The 20799-nt window shown below is 40.4% G+C and overlaps 1 protein-coding gene and 1 long non-coding RNA gene across 4 annotated transcripts; one reads left to right on the forward strand and one right to left on the reverse strand.

Moving 5' to 3' along the window:
* Nucleotides 1-4591: 4591 nt before the first annotated feature.
* LOC136435681 (B-cell receptor-associated protein 31-like) lies at nucleotides 4592-16179 on the reverse strand. Of its 3 annotated transcripts, none has more exons than XM_066429329.1 (8): nucleotides 16051-16179; nucleotides 14106-14210; nucleotides 13428-13528; nucleotides 9885-10041; nucleotides 7563-7698; nucleotides 7006-7096; nucleotides 5394-5494; nucleotides 4592-4786 (listed from the first exon to the last, which is right to left on the reverse strand). In XM_066429329.1, the coding sequence occupies exons 2-8, from the start codon at nucleotides 14195-14197 to the stop codon at nucleotides 4736-4738; spliced, it is 729 nt and encodes a 242-aa protein (XP_066285426.1). In that variant the 5' UTR covers nucleotides 14198-14210; nucleotides 16051-16179; the 3' UTR covers nucleotides 4592-4735. The 3 variants fall into 3 exon arrangements, with proteins under 3 accessions (XP_066285426.1, XP_066285428.1, XP_066285427.1); XM_066429331.1 differs by lacking the exon at nucleotides 9885-10041 and adding an exon at nucleotides 10592-10739; XM_066429330.1 differs by lacking the exon at nucleotides 16051-16179 and adding an exon at nucleotides 15772-15914.
* A 1780-nt stretch (nucleotides 16180-17959) lies between these two features.
* LOC136435682 (uncharacterized) lies at nucleotides 17960-20522 on the forward strand. The gene is made up of 2 exons (XR_010755881.1): nucleotides 17960-19925; nucleotides 20097-20522. It is a non-coding gene; the product is annotated as an uncharacterized lncRNA (long non-coding RNA).
* The last annotated feature ends 277 nt before the right edge of the window (nucleotides 20523-20799 follow it).

A 20799-nucleotide genomic window follows, 5' to 3' on the forward strand; every position in this document is an offset into this window, starting at 1 on the left:
CACTCTGGGATAGGGTGTATTTAAGAAAGTAATTGATCTTAAAGGACCATACACGATTGTTCTGAGCGTTGAATCAACGTCTTCTTTGGGATTCCGCATGTGCTTTTTACATCATTAATCAGGCAATCAGAGTCGAAGCGTTAATGTATAATTTAACCCTATTCAGACCAGACATGAAGAACCACACGCATTACCTACTTTTGCAAATCTTCGCCTGTCCCAAAGTGTTGAACAGCCCGTTGTACGTCACAACTTTTAAATTCACCTGCTCAACCTTGTTCTTTACGCCTGCAATCCTCCCTAAGGAAAAAAAATCAAATTAGTTAATTAAGTACTTGCCTGTCTTGTCTTGTCTAGTCTTCCTTCTTTGATTATGTTATACCCCGATTAACGGGAAAAACAGTTACGAATACCAGTTGCAACCATCTTTAGAGAATGTCATCAGCTAGCCATCATAGCATACAATGTACATTATGATCACTGGACCCGCGGCACGCTGGCGGCGTCGCTGCGGCCGATCGAATTGAGCACTCAATGAATGAATTTCATCGACAAAAACGAATCTTCTTAAGCTTTGTGTGTTGTGTTGTCTTTTTGTTCATACTTGTACGTTTTGAATGATATTCCCGATTATAAAGTCAAGGGTAACACAAATCCAGTTTAGGACGCAGCGACGCCAGCGTGCCGCGGGTTCAGTGAGAGGGGGGCTTTACTGTTATATGTGAACCGCCTTTTAAAGAATATCTTTGCTGTTTTTTGATAGCTCATAAAGGATTCTTTTAATTTTTAATTTTCCGTATGTATAAGTCACAAACAATGTTATGTTTGTATCAAGGTATCAAAATTAAATATATAGAGAACGTTTGTAAAAGTTAAACATCCAGGTAATAAGACACGCAAGGTATAACAGTTACTCAAACAAGAAATAATGAAACTGGATAAAATGAGGAAACGGGCAGAGACCGTCAGATAGCATCCTCAATGATAGCCTGGTCTCAATCAGTGACGAAAGACAGCAAATGCTGTTTGGAACATCTGACCGTTTCCAAATCTTAAACAGTTGCTAGAGTTGCTGTTACCTCGCTTATATGTAGTGAAAAGACATTTCTTGAGTTTTTTTATTCGTTGTAAGATGGATGTTACCAGCACAAAATATGACATAAATACTTCATATACCAGTAGATTTAGCCGTAATAAAAGATAAAAGTACAGCCTTTCGGTGTAATTTGTACTATACTGCATTTCGTGTGTAAGAATATGCTTACAAAAGCGAGAGGTCACTCAAGAAAATATAAGGTACTGACTACTCAAACGTGCTGCTTGCTGTGTAGTTATTCCGTACACATCCACGCTACAGCATAGGACAGAAACAAACAAGAGAACGCAGGTTTTGCTGCAGGTCCAGTTGCCCATGTTGAGCGCTCGTCGGCGGATGACTAGAAGAAAGACATCAGTTAAATAACAAGATAAATTCTGAATATGATCGTTTTTGATTAAGCAATAGATCTGTGCCCACAACATTGATACCTCTGATACCAACAAGATACCTCTGATACATCCTGTATATGTATAAAGAGAATTCAAACTGTACAACTGGATAAGATTCGGAGATTTACTTCCGGATGTTTCGAGTGTCATCTATCACTCTTCTTCAGCGTTGCCCTTGACATGTTCAACTGGTTTTTCCAGTTTGAATTACCGGCTTTGTATTCGTTTTGCCAGTCACTCGAAACGTCCCGAAATAAATCTCCGAATTTTATCCAGTTGTAGAGTTTGAATTCTCTTTATATATTGTATACCCGGATGTCGAACCTTCACAAACGTGTCCTGTATATGTATATGCATGTCTTTCGATACACAAGTGTTGCGAAACATCTTGCCTTCGTCACTTGTGGCAGATCAAAGAAAGGAAACTTGCCTGTGTTGACGGTAGGACCTACATGTATATCTTTCCCTGGTCATTAAGCTCACCATCCACATCATATAAATCTTGACTAATTTCGCCGTACAAAACATATAAAGCCGTCAAAGCAAGTAAATACACTATAGGATTGGACAAGTGTGACATGTCTTCAATGACGACTCACCTGGTCTCAGGGGAAACCTTGTCAACTAGTATACATGACGACTCTGTATACGAAACGCAGCCCGATAGACTTCTGGTTCGAATGCAGCGCTTAAAACCTCCACATAGTTGACTGGTACACAGCAAGTTTTATCCTCTTTTACAATTTTGAAAAAATCTGATTATCATAATCTAATAATTGAAGAGCCGAATGAAAAAAAGAGCGTCTGTAGTGCCCTGTGCATTATTTGGGTTCAAACGAGTATGTTTACTTTGGGGAGGGAGAGTTTAAACTTAAGCTGCTTCACAGATCAGTTAGAGTGCTGACAATCAAGTTCAAGAGGTTTTCACGCAAGGATTTTGTCGTAAATGAAGTCGATTTAAAATGTCCTTGCCAAAAGCTCTGCGTGAAAACCTCTTCAATTTGATTGTCAGTACTGATAGATCTGTGAAGCAGCTTTAGCTTGCGTTAAGCTCGTCATCAAAGGTGACCAAGGCCTCCCGACCTTCTCCAGACCATGGTTGGGAGATTGTCGTGATCGTGAGTGAGGTCATCTGCGATTGGGAGTTTGTCGGCGAGTTTGCATGTCTTTAAAAGTCGTGACTACAAAATGGAGCGGGAATAGGTCGGATTCCAGGCATTTGTCAGGACCAAAGTTGTGGTGGGAAGGTCTTGATAAATGTGTGCCAGGGGCTTTAGCGACAGAGGCATCCAATGCCAGTGGCATTTCATTGTTATGTAATACTATGAAGGAAACAACAAATATCTCCTGGATACGGTGATTTTTTATTGTCTGTGGCAAAAGCGGTTACAAACAGAAAGCTTTAGTCACTGTGAACGGTTAAGCTGCTAACAGCTTTTTAGGTTCCCACCAGTAATGGTTTAAATGTAGTTATCCAATTTTTAACTCACTGGTGTATATGACATTGCCTGGTATAGCCTCTACTTTAGCCTCCGCAGATCGCTGGGAAAATAGTAGAAAGTGCGTATTGACCTTCCCTGCATAGCGGACTACAATTGGCATATACTGTTCACTCTATTTGACCAATTTCTACTTCCGAAAATAATTTCATCAGGTTGGTAGAACATAGAATATTTGGGGTTTCTTTTAACACAACTATAGGAGAGATTCGGCAAGTGAGATTCCTGGTTGTGTTAAAAGGAACACCAAATATCCAATTTCTACTATTTTCCCAGCGATCCGCAGAGCCTGGTAGAGGCCTGGCCCTTCCTGTCGAGACCTGTATCAACTTTACGATTAATGGTATATCTTAAGCAACAGCAGTCACAAAACGATCAGCACTACAAAATTGTGATAATACATTCGTAAAAAAAATGAATTAAGAAGCCCACATCTTCTTTCTGAATTCTGATACATCTGGCTTAGCCTAAAGAAGTACCCCTGCCAAACTGTTGTCTAAAGTAGCATTAATGCCGCACTACACACGCATTATAGCTGAGCACATTTGGCATAAATGCTGGATTTCCTTTGCTCTCTACATGACTAAAAGCCGTGGCAGAAAGCACTAATGCTGGAAAGATACCAGTTGGTTCAAGCATTGGTTCAAGGTATGGCTGCTAGGATATTGAGGGAGTGGTACTTGGACAACCATAATTACCATGAAATTACCATGGCAGTGTGCACTAATCAAGCATTGGCGCTGCATATGCCTCTCTGGCATTAAGGCTACATTAGACGACAATTTGGAAAGGGCAACACTAATCTAGCATTACTCCCACTGGCCAAGCACCTAAAATAAAGGCCCAAAAGAGCCCCGAACAGCCTGATTTACAGACTACACCCTAAGTACATGTACACAGTCATGTACAATACGTTAGGTCATGTCTTCGATCACCTACAACTGTACAACAGAAATACATGTACATGTCTAAGTTTTTTGTTGTTGCTAATGTTGTAAGCCAACAAACAATCAGTATGATGATGTATACATGTACATTGTATGTTGTATAGCCGACGCCCCTGTGTATAAGGGGAGATTTAGGTTTTAGCCCTAAGCGTCAAACGTCTGCACGGAATGGAACCCAACAGATACTTTTTGCTTGACTATAAAACATGAGCTGTATTGAAGCCACATTTCACTAACAGCTATTGAAAAAGAATTACACTTCATTTCAAGCATTAAGATTGAAGGATGAAAAAAAAGTCAATAGTTCTAACTTTACTCACTTTACCAACATAACACCAGCTTCTAAATATAAAACATAATAAGGAAATGAATTTTTGGTAATGCAAAATAAATTGGTTGTTTAAAGAATACAGGTGGTCAAATGGTGCGAAAATAAATATACACAAACCATATGCAAAATACACACACCAACTACTTGCATCATGCAAATATACTTAATACCTTGATACAAACATAACATAAAGTACTGCAGAATAACCATAAATTTCTATCATAGCAAATAAAAATATGTAATTCAGCATCTAGTACATACTTTGTAATTATGCCACAAAATAATACATGTGTAGTGCTACACTGACACTTTATTGTCTTTTACTCTTTTAGGTTCCTTTAAGAAAATCATCTGACATTAAGTAATCACACAAATTTTACTGCATTGCTAGAACTTCTTTCTAAGATGTATTTAAGTCGTCTTGACTAAAGGATTAGCTCTAGGGTCCAGTTTAAGAAGTGCACTTTTCTTTAGTCATCTTTCTTGTCTCCTTCTCCTCCCTTAGCAGCTTCTAGTTCCGCCTGGAGAAATAAGAAAACAAATGTATCATCATTATTAGCACATATCTTACAAATCAGTGACATTTATATACAAAGATTACATGTAGGTGACTTGATTTTTTTCAGTTACATTTTATGTTCTACCAGTTCATGCTAGAGTGATAGAGTTGAAATGTCTGGAAGTAGTCTCTGTATGTTATTAAGTTGTTGAGATTGAATAGTTCTTAAATGTCAAATGCGGTGTAAAGTTGAAGTAAGTAAACTGAAATGCAAATTAAGGACAATAACAAGGTCAAGGCATGAAAAAAAAAAACTCACTTATGCTTTAATAGGTCCAAATTGGAAAAGGGGCCCACTGGGTAGTTGACAGACTTTTTTTCTGCACTTCTGGACGTGACCCCTACATGGCTATTTCTGGGCCTGGCTGGGACCAACAATCATGTTAACTCAGACTTAAAATCAATGCGGGACCTGCTAACAAATAGACGCTACTCGTGAGAACACAGAGAGGTAGCCCCAGTACCCGGCAGTCCACAGGGACAAATTTGTGGCTTTTGGGCCCGGGTGAAACTTATTAACGTCCTCTATGGGCACTGGCGCAATTGTGACCGAGCATTAGACATCTCACCTGTAGCTTGCTGTGCTCCCCGAGGAGCCGGTCGTACTCAGTGTTGACCCCCTTGGCCTGTTTCTTCACAGCTTCTAGGTCAGCCTCCAAATGGTGCAGCTCTGAAGGGGGAGGGGGGCGACAAAGTACATATCAGATGCATGGCATTACGCAAAACAAGAACATGGCTGTTTTCTACTTACCTACATGTATCTCAGGGCCCTAAGCAATGCCTCATTTCTCTTGTTTTGCAACTTTGGCATCATGAAATCGCTGATCCATGATAATATATATTTTCATCTCAATAACAGAAAGGGATGTGGTACAAAAAAAAATATGCAAATAGATAATTCTCTAAAAAGGAATTCTCTGAATTTCTTCAGTAAGGCATTTACATAACAATTCAGATACTAAATTTATATACAGGTTACACTAAACTTATTCTAAGTCACAGATGAAGGATAGTAACTGCTATCTGAAACGTCTGACAATTTTATCCAGTAACTGATTTATTTGTATTACATAAACTAGTAATGTTCTACCTGGATGTCTGACCTTCTTTAACAGAAAGTGATGTTTTACCAACTGAAGAATAAAAAAGATTTTTGGTGTAAAAAAAAAAAAATTAAGCTCTGTTGTTCTTTTTATACCTTTTTGGCGACGCCTCAGGGGCGAGCCAAATTTTTACTATATTGTGTGCAGATTGCAAGAATTCTAGGAATTGTACAGGAATGTGTAAGTCCATGGGACGATAACTCGAGAATGCCTGGATGTATTGTCTTCATATTTTGTAGGTGGGTAGGTCTGTAGGAGACCTTTTAATGATTGAATTTTGGGCCCCCTAGCAACTTTCTATGGTACTGCAGGGGAACTTTCACTTTTCAAATCTCGTCTTCTGAACATGCTATAGTCATGATTTTTAAGTGGTGGATAGCTCTTTGTTAGGAAAATATGTCCTGTAGATTTGGACCCCCTAGCGGCTTTTTTTGGAACTGCAGGAGCTAATTTTTGACTCAAACTTTGAAAGAGAATAATACAAGAAGGGGGTGACGGATCATCATAATTTTTGGTGTGTAGATAGCTTAAGTGATGATTTACATAATCATATACCAATTATGCAAATCAATATCTGATTTGCATAATCAATGAGGACAGTTAAGAAATCAGCTGCATTCTATTATAGGACTCTCAAACACATGACATATGTAACTGAGAAAGAGATAAATATTGATAGATATCAATTATGCAAATTGTTACTTAATTTGCATAATTAATGACAAAATACTATAAATCCATAGTGGTAAATGATGGGGATTTCATTTTTGCACCATTTGGAAGATAAGTGAATGCGGCCACTATTAGACACAAATCTTGCATAGAGGGCCTCATTTACATAATTTATGAGGAAATGGTACGATATCTTATTTTGTGAAAACAAGATTTTCATACATTGGACAACTTGTGTTATTTTGGTAGAGAAGGTGATCGACTGATATGATTTATGCGAGGTCCTTATGTGCATGTGGGCTAAAAACGAAAACGTTAACAGAGACCACCGTCGCCATGGCAACATCTTTTTATGTTGCCAATCTTGTTAGTTTTGTGTCTGATGAAAGTCTTAAGAAGGACTCACTGTCTTTTGCCTCTTCCAGTTCCTTGTTCTTGTCGGCGACCTTGTCTCTCAGCTTCTCTAGCTCAACCTCGTTCTCTGCGCCTGGACCCTCCTGAACACAGATGGAACATTGAGGAGGTTAAGTTCAGCATTATGGTATTTGTTCTTGACAATTCAGAATGAACCTTTATACACTCAATCAATAAAATATTAAGATCTAAAGGTGTTACATGAAAAATTAAGTTAACGCTATACGCAAATTCTACCTGAGTAAGGCTGGAGTTGCATTATCAAAAATTTGATTCAATTTCGATACAATGTTTGGAACCAGTTTAATTCATACTAGAATATTCAGGGAGTCTTCCATGGACATTGCTGGAAGTTTAGTTTTCTCCATATATATGACCAGGCTGTGTAAAAGTGCCCTCTAGTGGATTATCATTGAATTGCAGTTAGCATTCTGCAGTGCTGCAAACTATTGAAATAGTGAATAGTTGAAATAGTGTAAGTCAACTGTTTATACAGAACCGAACAAATAAATAAACAAACAAACAAGCAAAATTGGGACTTATGATTACCTTCTTCAGTTTCTCGGTCTCCTCCAGAAGTTTCTGGGCGGCGTCAGTGGCGCTCTTGGCCTGCTTCTCGAAGGCCTCGGACTTGGCCTCCAGGGTGGCCGTGTTGGAGATCACTGTCACCAGACGACGCAGCACACTGGAGGTCAAAACAACAAACAAACAAACATCAACCTAATCCTTACATTCACAAACCTAAAAAAATACAATACAGGATGAAATTTCATGCTATTAATGCAAGATTTAAGGCACTCTCGTGCGAGGCCTATTGCATTGCTTGTGTATCTCAAGCACTCAGGTCAGCCATCAGCCAATAAGACATCCCCCTTCCACTGTTGGAGGGAAAGTTACCAGCCAATCACGTTGCCTCTTGACTGTAATGCAATGACACGATTGGCTGAGAACAGGAGCTGATTATTGCAGTGAGAAGGACGAGTTGTAGGCCAGTACACTAGGGTTGTTGCTTGAGATACACAATTTTGAGAAATTTGCTGGTTCTTCGATATTAAAAAGATAATGCTAAAACCTCCGAAGACTAACATGAAAACAGAGTCAGAGAAGAGACTTGGTACCTTGGTTTCAGAGAGTATACAATGTATTATACGTATAACGTTTCTCCCAGGCATCTATTTACAGGTTTGCGATAGCAACCCTATTCTGTTTTTGCTTGCAAGGATGGGGGCCGCCATGTTGGATGTGACCATTTTATTGGGAGGCGTGCTTTTTTTTTGGTCACTAATGTTGGGTGTGACGATTTTGACGTAGGGGTGTTTTTCTAGTTTCATTTCGACTTCATGCTGAATTTAGCTAGAAAAAAGGTGACGACCAAGAAAATTATTTGGACTAAGGCCGATGACCATCTTTGGACACTTTATAGTCCTCTACCAGGGAACACTTTGTCTTAAAGTTTGGCAAAGGCAATTTCAAGACAAATACATGTATGTCTAAATAGATACAGTTACAAAAAGGTACAAATGACAGAAATTGCAGCACCATCTATGAGAAAAAATTTGAAACTGACAAATGTTGAATGTAAGAAAGGCCATGGATATGGTACATAAAAGGTAAAGAATGGTAAAATTGTGCAGAAAATAAAAAGGATAATGTTAGTGGAAAACAGATATATGATGAACTGCAGCAAGACTGTAGAAAAGAAAGCAAAGTTGGGTTAGTAAAAAGAAAGAATCTAGAAATAGCAGAAATGTTAATGAAAATGTTATTGTCAGCTCAAACAAGATGCTAAAATAAAAGCTAGAGAAACACCCTTAATATCGTCAGGCGTGTCCCTAAGGCCATCATTGTGCAGTTGGGATACATGTAGATGAATTAGTAACAGTCTGGGTAATGGATGGGTTAAGGTGCTGTCTGAATCTGATGGAAATTTGGGCCACAGGACAAGAAAAAAACCCAGAAAAGGATTCTCTGTGCAATTCCTTGAACTTAATAAAAAAGTTCTATGTCCTAAAGAAACATTTCACGTGATGTGTGACAGCTGACCTAAGACTTACAAACTTTTCTTGTACATCTCTTGCAGTGTCTGGGCTATTGATCAAAAATCTTTAGGGGTCAAAATATTTTTTTCCTGCACAAAGAAAAACATTTCTAGTGGAAATGTTAATAGCAGACAGATAGATAAAAAAGAAAGGGGGAAAAGTAACATTTGTGACCTTGATTTTGAAAAAGAAAACTAGAAATCTTGAAATACAACAAACAGGTCGAAGTGAAGTGTCGCAATACCAAGTGCAATATGCTGCAATTTGTAAAGTTGGCTACAACAGGAATAGGGTTAACTTTCTCCATGTGTTCTAGATCTTCTCCCTGCTAACTTAGCCTTCAAATTAACATTGCTCATAAGGTAAAGGCATTAGACATGGTTAAGGCAGGAACAGGGGTATTGCACCCTCCCGAACAGGCCCGCTATCGCTCGGTAACGTTACCTTCCATAGCGGCCCTGCCCTTTCAAGCCGGTAAAATCGCTTCTGGCGACGTCACCACCAAAACAGCTTTCAGCCTATCTGAGGGTTGGCTTAAGCTCATCTAGAGCAAAAGCGCAAAGGACGCTGGGATGCTATCAACCAATCAGGTTACGTCTGACATCGCTACTTTGGGTTCAGAGCAAAAATAATGGCTGTTTGTGCCAAATAAGGCAAGCTCATTAATTATTCATGAGCAACTGTCAATAACGTCGCGAGAAGAGATTTTATAGGTGTGAAAGGGCAGGGCTGCTATGGGAGGTAACGTTACCAAGCGATAGCGGGCCTGTTTGGGAGGGTGGGTTATTGTGACTGAAACCCAGGGACACTCCTGACCCCCCACCTTACTTACACAAACAGAAAGAGGGCAAAGCCAGCGATATAGAAGTTCCGCTGGGCGCGGAACAGCTTCATGTGGAGGTTGATTTCGGCCTGGGGGTAGAGCGCCGCTTCCTGTCCCCCCTGGACCTTCGGCGTGGAGCCGTATTTGAACATCTCCCGTATGGCATCTGGAAAAAGATAGGTTAATTGTACACAACGTTTTTTTCGACGTGGTTGAAGTGGATGGTGAAACTTGGCAGCAGACAGTCCAGACTGAAACGCCCTCTAGTGTCTCACTTGAAAACTGCACCAAAATGTTTGAGGATTTTACACACAAAAGATGTGACAAAAAATAAAAGTCTGTAGTTAATCACTTTTTGACTTGCTGAAGTTATAGAGTTTAAGAAGCCCGGGATAAAAGTTTCCCAAAATCTATTCAATAGATAGAGTGAAATCAATGCAAGCGACAAATGTTTTCTCTTTGAAAAGAAAGAATCTTGAAATGGAAATACAATTTAATAAAAGATCAAAAAGATGCAGTTTGTTACCACAAATTTCTGCTGTCTATAGCTTTCTGTCTTAGTGTCAATATAACGAAAGTCATTGTACAACGTTCAATACTTTGTGTGAGATAATATGATTTGCAGATTCCCAAGAGGGCTGGGACGGTCTGGACTTTCTGATGACCAAGTTTGCGCCGCCCGCTTCGACCAGCGACCCCATCGCGGCGTTACTTACATAATGAGGAACAGAGCGAACCCAGACATGTACAGGTTCCTCTGCGCGCGGAACAGATGCATCATGATGTTCATGTGACTTGCGGGACGCACATCGACACCGTCCTCCTCCTTCAGGTCCCCGTACTTCAAGGACTCACGGATACCATCTAAGGGTGGGGCAGCCGGTACGTCAACGTTTTCAACATTGGCAATTAGATCACCCCCTTACCAGTCGAACCGCAGGTCACCGTAGAACGCTTTATTTTCTTATTTACGGCGTTTGCCGCGGCACGATTTGACCCCGTTGCATGGGTGTAAACAACCGCCTGTCGGCAGCAAAAAGACTTCGGACCTACATAATGTTTATATTTTTTCACATCTACAGGATCTGCCCAACATAACCATGTAGTTATTTCGTGCATAGCAAATTGTCAGCGAGCGCTGTGGCTTTCGAAACATTGACCATTTTTTGGTCAGTATATTTGTGCGTGTATCATTGACGGTTCACCTGGAACCAACTAGATATTTACATCATCTGATAGCCCAATCCCTTGCCAAACTGTTGTCTAATGTAGCATTAATGCCAGAAATACATATGCAGCACTAATGCTTGGTTAGTGCACACTGCCATGATGGTAATTTCATGGTTATTATGGCTGTCCAAATACCAGTCCCTCAATGTCCTAGCAGCCATGCCTTGGACCAAGGCTTGAACCAATTAGTTGGCATCTTTCCAGCATTAGTGCTTTCTGCCACAGCCTTTAGTCATGCTTGACCTATATATTAGCACCCTGCAACAACTGGGGTTTTGACAAGGGTGGACTGTAGTTAGGGGGCAGAGGGTTAATTTGGTGTGACCACCCCCACTGGCACCTGCCAGGGGAAAGGGTTTCCACTTCCCCTTCAGTCCAAGAAGACTGGGTGATAAATGATGATTAATGGACAGGGGTGTATGCTGGCATTAATGCTCTGTTCCAAAGGGAGCAGAGGGAATCCAGCATTAATGCCCAATGTGCTCCGATAAGGAGCGCGTAGTGCGGCATTAATGCTACATTAGACAACAGTTTGGCAAGGGATTTCCTCACCTTTAAATTGATACCAAAGTCCCTTGGATAATTTTATGGGAACCGGTTTTGCCCCCAAAAAAACTAACAAGAGGTCAATTTGTAGGGCGTCTTATTCTGAAGAAGAAGACAAACACAATGTCCTTTTACCATGCTTTACAGAACTCAAAGCTTATCTAATGGCATTGGTCAACTTGCATATGAATCTCACTTTTCCTGGCTTCAAGATGATATTAGTCTTATTTGGAAATGTTTCAGAATATTAATTTTAGACTGCAAAACTTGAGCCGTAAGTTTCATCAACGTTCTCAACACCGGCTGAAAGTTGCAACATTGCACCTGACCTCGCCTGACCCCCGCGGCAGGAAAATGGAACGTACTGGCTGGGTTCGGTCGTTCGAACGCAGGAGTTCGAAGTGATTGACTTCAAATTTGACTATTTTGTAAATATCAGGTACCTTGTACTAAAACCTCTGTCTGTCTGTACTTGACTGTTATCATGTCAATTATCATATTGCATGTGGTAGCCGCGTTCATACAGCTTCTAATTTACAAAAAATGGGCTTTGTTATGCCACGCGAAATGTATCGAAATGTATCCAAAGCGCAGGAGTGCACGCATCGGTAGCTAGAACTAGGCAGAAATTTCACCACCGCAAGGTAGACATTGTCGCAGTTTTTTCGGGGGCAAAACCGGTTCCCATAAAATTATCCTAGGAACTTTGGTATCAATTTAAAGATGAGGAAATGGGCTATCACGCGATGTAAATATCTAGTTGGTTCCAGGTGAACTGTAAATAAGACAAACACAAATAAACTGACCAAATATTCTTAATGTTTCGAAGGCCACAGCGTTCGATGTCTTTTTACAATGCACTAAATATCTACATGGTTATACCAGGCAAGTCCTGTAGATGTGAAAAAGTGTAAACATTATATAGGTCTGAGGTCTTTTTGTTGCACCACAGGTAGTTGTTCACACCCATGCAGAAGGGTCCAACCCGGGTCCGGCCGTGACCCGGAAAAAGCCGTCTTAGAGAAGGCTGCGCAGAACCGATGCGCATAGAGCTCTGCGGTTCGACTGTTACCCTGTGACATACTGATCGTCTAGTCCTGCTGACATAAGTATTAGTAGTAGCACTGAGTATGGCAATGCTGCATTGTGTACATGTATTTTGGGATCAAGGAAACATTTTGAACATGAACAATCGGAGATGCCAGACTTCATCGTATTACCGGATTAACAGATACATACACACACACACATACATGTACACATACATACACACACACACATAGACACACACACATACATATATGCCTTCACTGCATTGTGTGTATTCTGAAAATCACAGACATTTTGAACATACTGAATAAACAATAAGAGATTCAGAGATGGCAGATTTCGACCCCCTCCCCATACTTCTTTGCAGCCCTTCCAGTCCCACGGACAAAAGTATCATCACTGACACTGCAAGTATATTGGGAATCACAGAAACACACACACATACAAACAAAGGTACACACACACACACACACACACACACAACACACACACGCACAAACACGTCACACACACAGATGCACACTCACTCAGTCACTGACAGTGACAGTAGCTCTCACTCACTCACTCACTCACTCACTCACTCACTCACTCACTCACTCACTCACTCACTCACTCACTCACTCACTCACTCACTCACTCACTCACTCACTCACTCACTCAGACAAGCCGAAAACAACACCAACAGTTTACCCCAAAACTTATGCTACAATTGCAAGAGTGACCCACCTCCGAACAGCAGTAGTAGTATGGCTATCAGCACATTGAAGTACAGGTTACCACGTTGTACAAACCAGTTCAGCAAGGCTGACCTGAAGATCTTCTGCCATCTGAAATATCAAGGAAACAGTTGATATCTTAAACTTTAAACCCAGGTCATACATAGCTGACCACTGCCTACCAACCATGGTTCTCCAGGGAGTTGTTTGGTGAGGTTGCCAACAAATCATAATCAAAAGCTGTCTATGCCAGCCAGCTTTATACTAATAATAAATTCTAAAAAATCAAATTAAAAGTCTGGTACACCTACATGTAAGGTGCGTTATACTCAAAACTGACCCATTTATGAAGAGCATACTTATGTCATGAAAAGTGCACTAACAAGGCACATGTGTTAATTGCCATAAGGCAAGAAAACAGTCTTTGAAATGAAAAAAAAGTACCATTAGCATTGAAGTCTATCTGGTTTGGTACATAACATTATGGAAAACTATTTTCCAAAACAAGAGACTGTACTCACTATACTATAACTATTCACCATCACCCCCCCCCCCAAGATTTAAACCTAAGTTCCATCAAAAAACGATACAGTATAAATCATTACTAGAATATATATGCCTTCATGTTTGTTTATTTTTAATCATAATGCTACATGTAAGTTTTTTATTGTCAGCACTCTGTTCGTACCTTCTGGCTGATATGAACGGTGCACATAGCAGTACGCACACACCGATCTCTGCGTACAGAAAAGTCGCGACGATCGTCCACTGGATAGTCATGTCTGGGTCTCAACTGGAGGAGATAGGAAATTTAAGGAAGAATCATATAATGCACATGTACAAATGTACAAATGTATGTGTGTGTGTGTATATGTATTTATGTCATACCTGGGCCGCGAAAACGTTCGATACGGGCGTTCTGGACCGTGTGATAATTTTCCTTATCACACAGACTCTAAGTTGTATCACACGGGCTTCCATAGAATATTTAGAATGCATTTCGAGCAAGCCGGTTGCGCCGCCGTCGAAGATTCGAAAACCGGATTTGGAGGTACATATTAATTACAACACAGTGTATTCTGTATCAACCTCGGTACCAGCCCTCCCGCCGGTCAGATCGCCCTTCGGCCTACAGCCGTCGGGAGATCCTACCCGCGGTCAGGCTGGTACCTCGGGTGATACGGAATACGCCGTGTTGTATATATATGTATATATACAGTGTAACAAGTATGTGTATACATGTATGTGTGTGTACTAGTATGTGTCTATTTAATTAAGCATCATGATTGTTACATGTAATGTTATTTGTATGTGCGCACAAGTATGTGTATACAGGTGAGCATACATAATGTTCAGTGTACGTGTACATGTATATACGACAAACCAATTATGTGAAATGACAATATGACAGCAACATACATGTATTGAATTTTTTACAAAGCAGCATCTCTTGAAGCCATGAATTCATAAAACATAGCTTAAGATTATTATATAAATCATTCATGAAAATGCTGCTTTCTAACGTTAATCCGATATATGAAGATAATGCCAAGATAAAGATTACATGATCAGATTATTATTCATGACATGTAAATTATATTGGGAAAATTGGTAGAAAGCATCTTTATTATTCCCATATAGATGTGGTTAACAATTGCTGTCTAAGAAATAAAATTCCATCATAGAATAGAGCGTTTTCATCCTGAAATTCCTCTTTTCGACTTTCGCCCAATCATGTTTTCTGAACTGCAACATTCAACCACAAAGGCCCTTTCGTTCACGACCTTAGAAAAATGCATATCTACATTTCAGTTTGCTTTTGTTTAACATTCGCAGCTTTGCGATAACCTCTTGACCGCAAACTTAAAACCACGGTAAAAATGCTTGTTCTGTCCTCATCCGGTTAGTATATAAACCCGCCCACAACGAACTTAAGCGAACCCTCCATTTTCTCCCTATCGCGTAATCAATTCATCGCAAACTTAAAAGCATTAACAGTATTGCAAAATGAAAGCGGAGAAATTGTCTCAAGTGCCCTTACACTTAAGTCTTAACCCCAGCACTTCGCTCTAAGTCTTAACCCTTAAGCTGCCAGTCCCGGTTTAAACAGGTTAAAAGATAAAACAGTGCCCACTACCATAATTTTATATTTTGGGATGTCTTACTTTAAGAAGGACACTTCAAGTGGTACCCTACTAGCACTAGTACTAGTCCACCCAGCATTAATAAATTCACCTTTAAAAACACAAAAATGTTCCAGTCTTTTTGTAGAATATGGTGGATACAAAATTATACAACAGTGAGATATAATCCACATATTAAAGGCAACATCTGCAAAATAAACTAACACATACCTCGTCTACAAATCCACTCAAAAATACCCAAAACTTCCTCTCACCGATTCTTTGGTCAAGGGGGAACAGGAACGCTTGAAAAAATGATAAAATTCGAACGTGCAGCTATTTTAATATCTCGTCTGACTCGAAGTAACCCGAGTGAAACCATGACGTGTCTCAACGAAAGAAGGGCACGTTAAAGACATATGAGTCACACCCACACGTAATTTACACATGTTTACCAACAATTGTTTACACTGGGACCTGAAGGATATGATACACAACAAATAAACTTACCTAAGGGTTCGTTTGTCAACAGTTTGTGGAAAAATAGGGCTTCAAGAACGCAATTTTTGTACGCAGCTTTGAGCACGTCGGCCGAAAAATGTTTATCGCTATCTGGGCCACTGGAAGGTTACATTATCGTCGAAGGGGTCATTTCTATTAAACTAGAGTGTATTACTGGAAAAAGCAAACATATCAATAGCAATGTTTTGATATCTTATATTTATTATGAAATTACGAAATAAAAACTGGTATTTCATTGAGTTAAATCTGCTAATTCGGTAAAAAAATATTATGTCCCTCCCAAAAGATAGTGCACTTTTCCGTTGACCTCTTACCGCTGTTCTCGCGAGAAATGACGTGAAGGCTAGCCAGTTAATGACGTCAGGCGCTGAAGGCGGTACATTCAAAAAATTAAATATCACCCACATCTCTTTAATACTTGGCTATACGTGGGTCTTTTAGTAAAGCACAGCATGAGATAACAGTGGAACTAAGTCATTTCCTACCTGCCTTAGTTTTCTACGTGTGTGAATGGCCGACAACACTGCATCAATAATTAAGATTTTAGTTCATATAAACTTGATAGGGCCAACCAAAGCGTACGTTTGATTCGAAGGTGGCTGCCATAGATATATCACAGAGCCGTCTGGTATAGGTGCTAGGTGGTTACCTTCGCCAAGAATGCCTCCAAACTGCCCAGATTTCACACAAAAATCCCGCCAAGAAACAATTTTCAATGATTTAATTTTAAAACTTGTTTTCATTTGGCGTCAACTGTTGAATCCCCCTCAAGCATTTAATCATGGTACTGAAGTGCCGACTATTGATCCGTAATAGTACTGCGAACTTTCGTTCCAAGGCAGCAGTGCCGCCTCAACTCGCTAGTCGGCGCTTCAGTACGATGATGAAACGCTCATTGGTCAGCCTTTGCTGTTGTCATACAAATCTCCTTTCTAACCTTTATCAAATTCCTATGTTACCGTTAAGTTTTGATTTTATGTTAGGCAAGAAAAGTTTATAGATTGCACCCTCTAGCTCTGCAGACGACAAATTTACTGTTTTCCAAATGAGGTAAAAAGCACTAAAAAATAGAAAGCAATATAGCAGCAGATGTCATCCATGAAATTTACGTGCTGCTGTCTTAGTATCACCAAATAAAATAAAATAAAACAAAGTAAAACATATAACCAAAGAAGCCAACTGTACAATTCAATATCTTATTAACTTTGTTGAATATTGAAAATAAAATAAATCACAAGAACAGCATTAATGCAGAACTTTACTGTTTAAGATAAGGGATAGAATAGAGTGTCATTCGGAAGTATAACGTTAGCTAATGTCACGTTTACATCTCAAGCCATGGCCACAAGCAGCAAATACAGTCAACGTGTGTTTAAAGAAAAAAACAAAACTTCGGCCACGTAAGATAAGCCTAACATGTTTTTCAGAAGATTTGCATGCTAGCTTCGTGAAACGTGTACTATGGCCCCATGCAAGCCTAAGAATCCTTGACATGTCGGCCATGATTGGTCCGAAAGCAACCAGCTTCGTACGAACTACCAATCGCGTATCTGCTTGAGCGTTGAAAAATTTGTTTTACAAGTAAATCATTGACCTAAACAGAGGTCATTTAGAGTTCGTACAATTGCACTGAATGACGCTAACCTTTGATCACCCCAAAAACCATTCCGCAGAGAGTTAAAGAATCAGGGGAGGCAACATGGAAATCGTATCGAAGCTTCGATGTTTCTCCATTCTGCTAGTTTTCCTGGGATTTCAGATCAGACACAGGAGCAGCGCAGAGAAGGTTCTGTTGGTACCTCCACCAGATAGCGGCAGTCACTGGATGGCCCTGGCTAAAATCGGCCGTGCCTTAGTGGACAAGGGGCATATCGTCACTGTGGTCACTTCTGAGGACACTGCACGAAATGGCCACGTATCCTGACGGATCCGACGTATCCGGAATCGGGCCTCATGGCGTTTCCGAGCGAATCCGGAAAAATCCCAGTTCACTGCTCGGATACTGAAGTGCCCGCAGATCCGACCAATCCCGACGCCGTATTCTTCTGGATTCGTGATGCGCCTCGGATACCCGAAGATATTTGCGCGGATCCCTCGTTTTTTTTAATATTTGGAATGTTCGGATTGTTTGTATGTCGGTAGTTGCTTCGGATCCTGACGAATAAATACACACGGCACGGCATGATCTCATTTCCTGACGAATCCAGCAGATCCGGAATTGCGCATCATAGCAGATACGGAACGTTTCCGATTGGATCCGATGCACCTCAGATCAGACAATTCCGGCGCCGTATACGTCTGGATCCTTCATACGTTTCGGGTACAGATACGGAACGTTTCCGAGCAAATTCAGACAATTACCAGGTACACCTCAGATCCGGCAATTCCGACGCCGTATACGTCTGGATCCGTGATGCGCGTCGGATACCTAAGGATATTTGCGCGGATCCTTCGTTTCTAGATATTTGTCAATATGGCAGAGATGTTCGGATTGTTTGTCGGTAGTTGCTTCGGATCCTGACCAACAAATACACACTGCACGGCACGCGGCATGATCTCAGATCCTGACGAATCCAACAGACCCGGAATTGCGCATCATAGCAGATACGGAACGTTTCCGATTGGATCCGATGCACCTCAGATCAGACAATTCCCGCGCCGTATACGTCTGGATCCTTCATATGTTTCGGGTACAGATACGGAACGTTTCCGAGCAAATTCGGACAAATACCAGGAACACCTCAGATCCAGCAATTCTGATGCCGTATACGTCTGGATACGTTTCGGGTACAGATACAATATCTACTCGGATCTTTCATTTTTTTATGTATTTGCCAATATGTTAGAAGTTCAGATTTGCCAATATGTTAGAAGTCATGAGCTGTCTCGGATCCTGACGTGTACGGAACACGGATTAGTGTCGGATATCCAAATTACCCACAAGACACTTCTGGGCGCGACAAACGTTAACGGTTTTCTTTCGGTTAACAGCACAGACAAGAACGGCGTTTCATCACCTTCTGTGCTTAACATGGCATCGCCAGAGTCTACCATGGTCGACCAGTGATTTTTGAGTGGCTTGAGAGTCGAAGGGAATTCGGTGTAAACTCAAACGCGCGGAATTGCGACGTTGTCTTCTTCGTGCATGCAATATTCGTCGCCCCCCTCCCCCCTTGTAAACGCTGGTAGGGAGTTGATTCATCATTTTGAGGGACTGCCCTTTGGTAAGTACAAATTGAAAAATTCCCGTTTCTAACTAGTTTTGACGTCAGTTATCCTCCTATTGTGGCTTGACATATCATCGCATTCGCATGACCATAAGAATTCTCCAGCCGACCTGCCCTTTTACGGCGTTAGGATCTAGGAAATTTAAAATTTCAATTTGTTCATTCTTGCCAATGGTCAGCAGACATGTGTGTCTGGTTAACGTTTCAGATACAAAATAGTAAGCAGTGGAGGGAAAGATAATTAAAGATATGGAAGGGAAGAAAATGTCATAAGTATTTGTCCCACAAAGATCCCACAGTTTGTGGATAGTGAACTAGAACTTATAAGGAGGCAGTAGTGTGCCTCAGTGATTATTTCATTCAGTTATAGCTGTGCATGTTTGATCAATATCATATTCAAGTTATAGATGTAAGTTTTACGTAGTCAATTCAACGATGCCCAGATTCATTTTTTTACACATGCGAGTATGTGATATGTTTAATATTTGTCATTGTTTCCATTTATATATATATATATCCAGTACAGCATCGGCAGATACTTCCTTCACAAATGCAGCACATATTGTGAGGACCTTGGCTGGGAACAAAGCAATCAACTGTCAGATGCTCAGCTGCTGAGTACCTCAGGCTCCTTTGGTAAGTCCATCATCGGTACACTTCAATGTTAGCTGAGAGAGGCATGATGGATATCCATTGTCCCGTGTTTTTTGTAGCTGCTGTGATGAAACGAGCCCATGTCAAAATCATGTGACATGTTCCTTAAATACGTGAATTGATATTTATTCATCATTTGGTTTTATCATATAGGAACTGGTTCATCACAAGATGGACTCCAAGCTGAGTCCAACATGCAGATACAGAAGAAATCAGCCTTGCCTGTCCCTTACCAAGAGTGCATGGAAGAAGTGAACTCAGATGTAGTCAGAGATTGGGGAGAGGACGATTATACACATGCAGTTCCACGGCATATGCTACTTACGTTTAAAATGTGGCGTGTCATCATGGGAGTTCTTCAGACAGTATAATGTTACTTTCTATTTTCAACCTCTGTATTTGAAATAATTGTATCTGATGGCTTTTAGACGAAGAGCTGGCCACAAATAAGGCTTTTATTACTTTAGTGGAATATTTAGAACATGTAGATAATTTTGGTCCAAGGGCACTATACAGTAGTAAATATTACCACAATGTTGTGATGGTGTTAATTGTAATACATTTCATAATTTTTCAGAACATTGTGCTTGCACAACCCCAATTTACCGACATTAACCTGCATATGCAGTGGTGCTTTGAGTATGCATATGTGGATGTCCCTCAGCCTGTCTCAAATGAAATGGATCATTTAGCCACATAGTACTTCCGTATTGTATGTTGAGATATGAAATGATACATATGTTACATACAGGCTTTCCCAAACTTCCTGTCATTCAAAATGATGTTTTGGGTATAGTTAAATTAGGAATGCAAGCACTTAGTCGGATCCGTTACGGATTCGTTTTTGGGTCCACCT

The sequence above is a fragment of the Branchiostoma lanceolatum genome, chromosome 5 (assembly GCF_035083965.1).
Source record: "Branchiostoma lanceolatum isolate klBraLanc5 chromosome 5, klBraLanc5.hap2, whole genome shotgun sequence".
Classification (NCBI taxonomy): Eukaryota; Metazoa; Chordata; class Leptocardii; order Amphioxiformes; family Branchiostomatidae; genus Branchiostoma; species Branchiostoma lanceolatum.